Below are 10,005 nucleotides of genomic sequence, written 5' to 3' on the forward strand. Positions count from 1 at the left end.
TCTGTGCTCTTGGAAAACTCATTGTATCTGAGGTCCTGGAGCTGGGGCTTCCTTCCGCAACCAGCAGGAGTGTGCATTTTGTGGGCCTGGGAACCAGGGAAAGCCGTCGGCCTCAGACCAGTTTGCCAGGGCCTCCACACCAGACACAGAAACCCATCACCCAGTTGCGTTGGCAATTTCTGCAAGAACTCTGCGTTCAGTGCTGTTTGGAGAGGGTGGGGGGCAGGGTACTTTTGTAAAAAGAACACTCCTGAGTGGCATTTCATGCCCATTGCAGTGTCGAGAGGTCAGACGTGAGGGTTCTCGGCTCTGGATGAGTGACCATGGGCGCGCCCCTTCCCCGAGGGACGCTTGCCTCTGCTCCTTCTCATTAGCTGTTCCCTTTAAGGACCGACTTCCCTCCAGAGGGAAATTCCTGAAACCCAACAGTTGACAAACCCACACACCCTCGGGAGGGCTGGGCACCAGATAAAAAGCCCTCCGAGGGAGCCCAGCCCCTCCTGGGGACGGCCGCTGCCGCTGGGGGACTCAGCAGAGCCCGGGACCTGCCGCTTAGATCCCCAGCAGAGCCTGGGACCTGCCTCCAGGACCACCCCCCCAGCAGCAGAGCCCAGGACCTGCCACCTGGACCCCCACCCCCCACAGAGCAGAGGACCTACCTCTGGGACCCCACCCCACCCCAGCAGAGCCCAGACCTGCTTTTAGGACTCCCTGGCAGAGCCTGGACCTGCCTCTAGGACCCTCCAGCAGACTGTGGGGACCTGCTGCCCAAACCCCCAGCCAGAGTTCACCCACCCTGCCCGCTCCCGGCCTGCCATGGTTGCCTGTGCCCTTGGTCCTAAAAGGCGGTGAGCCCAGGGAGCCTGCGCCCGAGGGCAACGGGTCTTCTAAGTTTCTCTGGCTTATTCTCAGCTCTCCACAGCACGACCTAGTTCTATCTTTCCTTTTGGAAAGTGTGCTTTGCCAGCGACTAATCCCAGGCCGTGCCGAGATTGTTATCACCTGTCACCTGCACGCAGGACCCAAGCCCATCAGGGAAATGAGATAAACCAGCGGCTGCAGCCCCACCTGCCAGGGCCACTTGCCTCCCACAGGCAGCAACCAGAAGCTTCCCCACCGCTACAGCCAGGGCCACCTCTGTGTCCACCGCCCGCCGCTGGCATGTGGCCGTCGCAGTGACCCCCGGGGGCCCCACGGCCGCCCCTGGAAAGGCTGACGCAGACGTCTGAGGAGCAGCCACCTCCCTGCCGGCTGAGCGGAACCCTGGATGCAGCTTGGCACCCAAGCCCCTCATGTCTGCCCTGTTGAGGCTGTGTTTTGTGCTGCCCCTGGTGGCCCCCAGCCACGGCACCCAGCGTTGGGAGCCCTGCACAGGTAAGGCAGGGGCACAGGGACTTGGGCGGGGGGAACTTGCAGGGGAGCTGGGAGGGGTATTGAGTTGCAAATGCCACTTTCGAACACTGATTCAAGCTGCGGTGCCCGAGGACGCTTTGGCAGGACTGGCAGGTAGCACCCTGGGGAGACGGGCAGAGGCGGGAGGAGCACAGGTGGGAAAGATGAAAGCGCAGGGCGGGCAGTTGCAATAGAAACGCGGCTCTTTAGAACGCGCGCAGGGTGGGGACGAGCTTCAAGAGCTAACCAGCAGCCACCGGGGCCTCCACAAGTGCTTACCTGCTGGGCCTCCCGGGGTGGGGGGAGGGGGAAAGGCTGACACCTGCTTTGGGAATGAAGAATGAAGTCGCAGCAGCGCAGCAGGCCGCTGTGCGTGAGTTGTTTCCTTAGCTGCTGGAGACGCCCCCAGCCTGCACTCAGCAAAGCAAAAGGCCACACCATCCCTGCTCCTTCCCCACCTGAGCGAAAAACTGGAGACACAGGCACAGCCCCAAACACAACCATCTCCGGAGTGAAGGGCTCGGTTCTTTGGGGCATAACCTGGTCTGAGTGGAGAGCACTGGGCTGGCTCACCCGGGGGGTCCTGGCGAAGCCTGGGGTTTCCTTCCCACCTTTTAGAAAGGCTATTTGGCTTGCTCTTGACCATGACACGCTAATACTTTTCTAGAGTTTCTACTGAGGGATTTTACTTATCAAACCAAAATTTAATAAACAAAGTAACAGGACAACTAGACCTGGTTGCTAGAAACCAGGTAACTGGACAGTAAATTAGCGACTCGAGCACTCAGGCTCCGCAGCGCCTGTCGGGGTAGGCGAGGAGATGGCTTGCGCTTCTGGTTTTGTTTGCAAATCATGCATCCTTGGTTCCCTGGAGTAGATGAAGTCCACCCCAGGCACCAGGCCGCAGCTCTCTGCTTGGATGGCGTTCAGATCCCAATGACATGACCAGGGGATGAGCACGATCGCCCGAGTGTGGACCGTGCTGACTCGCGTGGGTGGTGGAGGTGGGGGTCCTAAACGTCTCCGCCCACCCAGGGACAGCAGACTGTGCCTCCAGGGCAGCCCTCGGGCTGTGTGGTGGGAGGCAGGCAGGTCTTCCGTGCTGGAACCATTGCTGCCTGCATGTTGGGGACAGGACTGAAGCCCCTGCTCCCTGGGCTCCAGCACAGCTGCACCTGCCCGCAGGGACTGCATTGGAACCGGGTGATTCTGCAAACAATACAAGAGCCAAGTCAGCTTGTCGCAGAGCAAAATCCCCTGGCTTCACGCGATCTAGGGCCCAGTGCCAACCTTTCTCCCTCCCCTGCTTGGGGACCCCGGGGCAGCTGAGCGACTCCTCAGCACACCCTGGAGTGGGGGGGGGGGGGGCATGAGTCACAGACATGTATTTTCATGTTCCCTTTAGCTCGGGGAACAGAATCAACCTGCATAATAATAATAATAATACAGATTATTTATAAAACCTGCCCCCTCTCCCCTGAAGCTACGTTGCAAATAGTTAAAAGATGACCCAGTTATAAATACCACGAGCCAGGGAGGAAAGATAAAAGTCAAGTAAGTAATATTGAGCTAAATTTGGAACACTCCCAAGAGAATTGCATAAGGGCCAGCCAGGGTTTCAGATCGTTTTGTAGAAGTCACCTTGGTTCCATTCCGTTTTGGGAAGCACAGGCCTTTGCTGGCGCTGTAGGATTCTGTGGGATTCCACCTTCGCGTGGGCCCCGCTGGCTGGGGCTGTGCTGTGTGTGCGTGAAGGCACCAGGCCGTGGCTGCGCCGTCTCAGCTTTCTAATCCTGCTCCCTGAGTCTGTGCCCAAGGCGTGGAGCCGCGGCTGGTGGTTGACCCGCAGGTTACAGGCAGTCGTGAGGCTGGGGGTTTTGGGTCTGCCACGGGCCCATGCCGCTTCTCTGGAGGTGTTGGGAGGGGAACCTGCTTTGATTTCCGGCACTCATTCTCCTCTCCTCTCTGGCTTTGCCTTGTCGGGCAGCTTTCTAGGACTTAGTTTGCTAATCAAGTGACTGCCAGGCTTTGGGGAAGCTGTGGGCTGGGAATTTCAGACGGCTCCAGCCCCGGGGGCAGCAGTGGAGGACAAGCCTGTGTTTTCACACTCACTGTAGGAAGCCTCAGTGCAAAGCTTCACTGCGAAGCCTAGTGGAAGGGCAGGGACCCTTCCGATTCTTTTAAGGAGCCTGTGGTCCGGGCTGCGTGGTGCTGCGGAGCCAGGAGGGTGGGCTGCACCCTAGGCTCAGCACCCCTCACTCAGAGCAACCCACCTCACCTCCACGTGGACAGGAGGTCAAGGCAGGAGATTCCGTGAGGACCCTCTGAGGAGTGCTGGACCCAGTGGCTGGGGTCACTGGTGGGCTCTGGGGGGCTGAGCAGAGGGAGGGCTGAGAGGCTGGGAGTGGAGGAACTGCAGGATGCAAGGGCCGCCACATCTCTTTCTGTTGCCTCTCCCTGTCCTGAGTGTTACTGAAGGAACTGTCAGCGGGGGGTACCGGTCACGCAGGACCCTGCTCAGTGAGGCCTCAGCCCCTGAGCTACCCAGCTCTCTTCATCCACTCCCCTTCCCCCTACATTTGCTCAGCATCCACACCAGGAAGGGCCGTGCCCCCGCCCGGGATGTGGCAGCCACAGGCCAGGGCCCTGCCCACATGGAGCTGGTAACTTGGCCAAACTGCAGCTCTGCCTGGAGCGAGTGCTGTGAGGTCCCGTGGGCTGTGCCTGCCCTGCAGGTGTCCTGGGGGGCCTCAGGGAGCAGCATTTGGGGAGGTGACTGCAGTTTGGAAGGCTGTCAGCAGGTGGAGAGACCCCAGGGTGGGCTGAGGGAGGAATGAGGGTGGTCAGGTCTCTGGGCCTGGGGACGGGCGGGGTGCATCCCAGGAACTGGAGATGGCACTGAGGAAATGATGGTGCAGATTTGCATCTTAAAAGATCACTGGGGCCTGGAGGCTGCTGGCTGGAGCCCCTTTGCAATAGGAGGTTGGGGGAGGTTTTCCAGCCCAGCCCTCCTACTTCCACTGGTGCTCCCAGGAGCTCTGCCCTCAGCCTCTGTCCTCTGGACTTCAGTGCCTAAAGGAGTGTGAGTGGTGGGAGTCCTGGTCCCTAGCGAGGTCCCCAAGGCCACTCTGGAAGGCTCTGTGCCAGTGACACCTTCTCTTGGCTGCGTGTGCATGACCAAAGCTCTTTGAGTGTCCTGCAGTTAGGAAGCGTGCCCATTCCTGACCCACAGGCGGCCCAGTCCTCTGTCCAGGGGGCCCAGCTCCCCACTCAGAGCAGGAGCCTGCAGTCCCCCCTGCTGGGGGCTGGGGGAGGGATCTGAGCTCCAGCCTGTTAGCCCCAATGCATGCATGCACAGGTTACCCGCAGCGCACACTTGCACTCCCTCTCTCTCCCGTCCTTGCTGGCTCTTTCTCTCTCATATCTCTATCATCTTGTGCTGTGTGTGGTGTGTGTGTGCGGGGGGCGGTGGGAGGCGGGGATCGGGGGCTACAGGCCAGGCAGCCAGGAAGGATGTATGTGAGCCCCAGGGCTCTGGGACAGGGTGGGGGACCGAGGCTGAGGGACCCACTGGGAATGGACTGTCCAGTCCACTCCAGTGGGCCTAGGGCTTGTGGCATTTTTCTATCATGTTTATTTATTGCATCCATTCATGCTCTGAAATGAATGACACCCACCTGTAGAGGCTTCGCCGCCTCACCCATCACCTTTGTCTCTTGGAAAACAAATATCAACGTTAAGGACCCCCTCATTCCCTGTCCCCAGCCAGTCAGTCACTCTGGGACTCCTGAAGAGCAAACTGTCAGTGGCCACGCCTTTCCTTTAATAAAATTCTAAACTATAAGGCCAGGGCGTTCCCCTCACTCCACCCCCGCCCCTCCGTCCCCATGGTCATCAGGAAACAAAGAATGTTTAGCTTTAGGGCTGAGCCCCATGCACTCTGTTGGACACTAGGGTTCCACTCCAGACAAGCCAAGGGTCTCCAGCCTCCATGTTTCCAGGATAAGGAGCCGCACACGCAGGGCCGCGACGGGTCTGGACTCGGTTCCCAGCTGAATGCCCGTCCTCTGCCCCTCCCTGTGACCCGCAGCTGCGGAGCCTCGGCCTCCGCCATTACCCCTCACCCTCCCCACCCCGCGTCCTCTCTCCCCTCACCCTCTCCACCCTGCGTCCTCTCCCCACCCCCATCTTCCTGGTGGAGACCTTGGTGTTGGGGTGGGGGCGGGGGTGGAGCAGCAGGAGTGGGGAGGGCAGGTGCAGTCGTCCTGGATGTCGCCCCCATCCTAATCCCAAATCCACCTCCAGTGAACTTCGCACCCTGATCGCCTGGGCTGGGGCTAGGGGTGCTCGCCTGGTCCCACCCAACTGATAAATGGAGGCGACCCCGCAGGATTCCTTACTGTTCCCAGACCCCCCAACTGATGCGGGCACCAGTTCCACTAGGAAAGCCGGGCGGGGACGGCCGTGAAAGTGGGTGCTTCCCAGCCCGCCTCTGTCCTTGGAGGGGTTGGGGGTGGAGGGACCCCATCTCTCGATGGCTCACTTTTCATCCCCCCCACCAAGGTGGGGCTTGGGGGTGGCTTTGGCCCTGGGTGAGGTCTGCATAGGGGACTCTGGCGAATCCAACCCCATGGGCACCTCGGGCACTGTCAGGGGCTTGGGGGCGCCGAAGAGAAACAGAAGAGAAACTCGCCTCTCTTCTAGGGTGACCCAGTCGGGTTCAGCCTGGGGAGCCCCTCCCCGGCCCCTGACCCAGCAGCTGGGGAAGGATAGCGGTGGCGGGGCGACCCCTGAGTCCCGGAGCTGCTCAACCCTCCACACCTCCACCTCGGTTGCCTCCTCTGAGAAGTGGGTGAAGGGCAGCCCAGCGAAACTACTGCGTGGGAAGCCTTTAGAGTGTGCTGCATGCAGGTCGGAGCCGGGAACTCCGGGAAGGTCATACTGCAGGGCTGGGGACAGCGGTGTGTGCGCGGGTGTGTTCGCGTGGGTGCGCGCATGGGTGTGTGCTCGTGGGTGTGTGCGCGTGGGTGTGCGCGCGTGGGTCTGTGCTTGCGTGTACACACACCTGCGCGGAAGAACCCGGGACGCAGCCGCCCTTCCTTGGTTTTGCCGGTGCATGTTTTCTGAGGCTTCTACCAGAGCCTGGTCTTGCAGCAGGGGAGGTGCTGCCAGCTCTACCCGGCCTAGGCTGCCGGTGGGCACTGGGAAGGGTCTGGGGGAACCCGTGCTCGCACCAGGCCTCGCTCTGCAGCTGGGGGTTAGGGGCTGAGCTTGGGGCGCCAGGGAAGGGTCACCAGCCGTTGGGGACAGGCCATCGCCGGCCATGGAGAACAGGTCAGCGTATCTGGGCGGGGCGGGCATCCAGGGCTCCTTTGTAGTTAAACTGCGCCCCCCGAGGCAGCTGGGCTCCATCCAGGGTCCATGGATGGCGTGCTGGGGCCGTGACTGGGTGGGAGCTGCTGCATCTTTCTCCTGAAAACATCTCCCCACTGATGGTACGGAGGCAGCGCACGGCTGAGTGGGCAGCACCTGCCACTGTCCCCCAACAAGGCTCTGTTTCTGGTCCCTGTGGTAGATTTGTGGAAATTTCGTGTGGGCCCATCCTGGAGAGGCCCCTGCTCCTCTTGTTAATCCAAGCCTTAGTGGAAAGACTCAAGCCGCTGCCCTTTGGTTTTGAACCATCTGGGTAACGAGCTCCATCCAGCTGTCCCCCTTGGAAGTCTGGTGTGTTCTGTCTCATGTGTTGAGAAACCTGTTCTGAGAAGGCTGTGGGTTTTACCTGCCTGCTGGAGGCCAACAGCTCTGGCAGGTCAGGGCCACCCCCCACTGTGGGGGTTCCCTGGGGATTGGGGGTGGACTTGGCTAGTGGGAGGCTGATGATGTCATAGACGGGGGAAAGTCTGGACTGACAGGCCACAGAAAATTTCAGGCCCCAACAGCCAGGGAAGTGGAGAACTGGCTTCTCTCATCCCGTGTTCCATGGTAGGGACCCCTGGAGAGTGCTGGTGGTGGTGGTGGTGGTGGTACCCCAGGGAAGCAGGGGGCAGGGTCCCAGCTGCCTCCCCACCCCCAGGGGCTAGGAAGACGATGGTAGGACCCAGTCCATCTCAACCTATTTACACCAAACCTGTTCTAATTGTGGGAGGGCCCTCCTCTCACTGAGGGTCTCCTCTCACTGAGGGACCTTGCAGGGAGAGTGGCACTGGAAAAGCCGGCCCAGTCGAGGGCATCTGCCCACACTCTCCAGAGGAGACAGAGGCCAGGTGATCTTAGACCTGCACTGAGGGTCCTGGGAATGTCTTGCTGGATTTCAGGGCCTCCTGGGCTTGCAGCCCTGTGCACCCCTCTCAGTCCCACCCTGTTCCAGCTCCACTGCAGCTGGCGGGACTCAGGAACTGGGCAGTGGCACTGGTGTGGTGTGGAGGGGACAGCAGGTGAGGAGGCAGCTCTGGTGGAGAGGGAGGCTGGGTGTGGACCCTTGGGGATCCTGGAAACACTGGCCCCAAAGGAAACCCCCAAAGAGTGGCCAGCTTGGGCCCCAGATCCCATAGTGTGGGATCCCTAGGTCATGTACCCTTTGGCCTCTTTCCCTCTGACCTCTGCCACTCCTGGCTAGACTTGGGGCCACAGAAGAGGTGTTGCATTACCCTTCACAAGCACAAACAGAAGGCGTTGGCTATTTAAATAAAATGCCAGGGCTCCAGGGGAGAGGGAGGCCCCACCCCGCCCCACCCCATCCCACCCCACCCAGGAGCTGGTTGACCACAGTGACACTCAGCTTCAGCTATGCCTGCTGAGGGCCCTGCACAGAGGCCAACCTGGGCCCTGTCCCCAGGGTTCCTCAAACTCACCAGGGACAGGGAGGCATGGGGGCACCAGGCCCCTCCTGCCAAGGAGTCCTCTGGTCAGATGTGCCACCAGAGATATCACCACCTGAATCCTGGATTTGCAGCAGGGTCACCCCGAGAGCTGCCTGGAGGTGCAGATCCAGGAGGCCTGGGCTGCAGGGATGGGAGCCTGGAACTCAGCACCACTAGAAATGCTCGCACGGCGTGGCTAGGGTTGCCAAAGCCAGGGCTGTGTTTGCAGAGAGGGCCAGAGAAAGAATGAAATAGAACGCTAGGCCAGGAGAGGAGCACGCAGAGGCAGGGAAGGCCAGTTTATTCATTGTGCGAGGCACGTGGTGTGCAAGGGCGGCTGATGGCTTGGAGGAGAAGGGCAGGGGAGCCCGGGGACCTCCTGTGGCTGTGGGTGACTATTCTGCCAGGGAACACGTGGGGCCCCTCAATAATAGGAGAGGGCTGTCTCGTGGTCGCCTGGGCCTGGCTTGGAGATAGTGGATGGGTAAGCCATGGTTTTGGGGTGTGAGGTCAGCCAGCTTGCACACTGCGGTGTGTACCAGTGTGGTGTGTACCAGTGCAGTGTGTACCAGTACAGTGCATACCAGTGTGGTGTGTACTAGTGCAGCGTGTACTAGTGCGTGTGCTGAGAGGTCAGCAATGGGAGAGGTTGGGGGGAACCTGAGCCCAGCTCGTCCTAGGGGATGTGCCCGTCAGTAGCTGGGCTTCTGGCCTGAGCAGAGGCCTCAGCAGGCCAGGCAGAGCACACAGGGCGGCAGAGGCGGGACATGCAGGAGGCCAGGCAGCAGTGGCTGGGCTGGCAGGAGAAGGCGGGCACACAACAGGAGGGAACAGGCATGCAGCAGGTGGGCCTGCACACAGGACCGCAGAGGAGGGACACGGGGGAGGAGGGTCTGCAGCAGGAGGAGGTGCAGCAAACCGGCTGGCAGCTAGACTGCTGGCGGCACAGAGAGGAAGCCCCAGAACACACAGGCACACAACAGACGGGCTTGCAGCAGACAAGCTTGCAGCAGATGGGCACGCAGCAGGCCTGCTGGCAGGGGGAGGAGGTGCAGCAAGCTGGCTGGCAGCTAGACTGCTGGCAGCATGAAGTGGAAGTCCCAGAGCAGACAGGCACACAGCAGAGGGACTTGCAGCAGACAGGCTTGGAGCAGACAGGCACACAGGAGGACTGCTGACATGGGGAGGAGGTGCAGCAAGCTGGCTGGCAGCTAGACTGCTGGCAGCATGAAGAGGAATCCTCAGAGCAGGTGGGCACACAGCACACAGGCTTGCAGCAGACAGGCACGCAGCAGGTCTGCTGGCAGGGGGAGGAGGTGCAGCAAGCCGACTGGCAGCTAGACTGCTGGCAGCACGAGGACGTGCAGGAGCTGGTGCAGCCTGATTGGCAGGGGCTGGGCTCACAGGCCGCCTGGCAGCATGGGCTGGACACACAGCTCACTGGGGTGCAGACCAGGGTCAGGCTGGGGGCCGGGGCGCAGCAGCTGCGGGTGCAGCAGGGGGGCTCACAGCAGCTCTCTGGGCAGTCGTCCACCTGCCAGGAGTCAGAGCAAGAGTCACAGGAACCAGGAAGGCAGATGCGGCTGCCATAGCTCAGGTCACTGGAGCAGATGGACATGGTGGATGTGGCCATGCTGGGAGTTGAGCTGGGGGAGATGGAAGAGAGTGGGTGAGGGTGTGGGGGAGAGTGGGGGAGGGAGTAGGGGGGAGTAGGTGAGGGAGTAGGGGGGAGTAGGGGGGAGTAGGGGAGGGA

At 60.9% G+C, this 10,005-nt stretch overlaps 2 protein-coding genes across 2 annotated transcripts in view; one reads left to right on the top strand and one right to left on the bottom strand.

Annotated features, from left to right (window-relative positions):
• Positions 1–897: 897 nt before the first annotated feature.
• Positions 898–10,005, top strand: part of TSPEAR (thrombospondin type laminin G domain and EAR repeats) — a 250,187-nt gene continuing 241,079 nt past the window's right edge. The window contains exon 1 of the mRNA XM_017888692.1: positions 898–1,374. Within this exon, the coding sequence (XP_017744181.1) occupies positions 1,293–1,374 (82 nt within the window). The 5' untranslated portion in view covers positions 898–1,292. The remainder of the gene's footprint in view (positions 1,375–10,005) is intronic.
• On the bottom strand, positions 8,929–9,885 carry LOC108539760 (keratin-associated protein 10-12-like). The gene is made up of 2 exons (XM_017888651.1): positions 9,520–9,885; positions 8,929–9,396 (listed from the first exon to the last, which is right to left on the bottom strand). Exons 1-2 carry the CDS (start codon positions 9,883–9,885, stop codon positions 8,929–8,931), a joined length of 834 nt encoding a protein of 277 aa, XP_017744140.1.

Source organism: Rhinopithecus bieti, unplaced genomic scaffold (genome assembly GCF_001698545.2).
Source record: "Rhinopithecus bieti isolate Rb0 unplaced genomic scaffold, ASM169854v2 scaffold_18153, whole genome shotgun sequence".
Taxonomy (NCBI): Eukaryota; Metazoa; Chordata; class Mammalia; order Primates; family Cercopithecidae; genus Rhinopithecus; species Rhinopithecus bieti.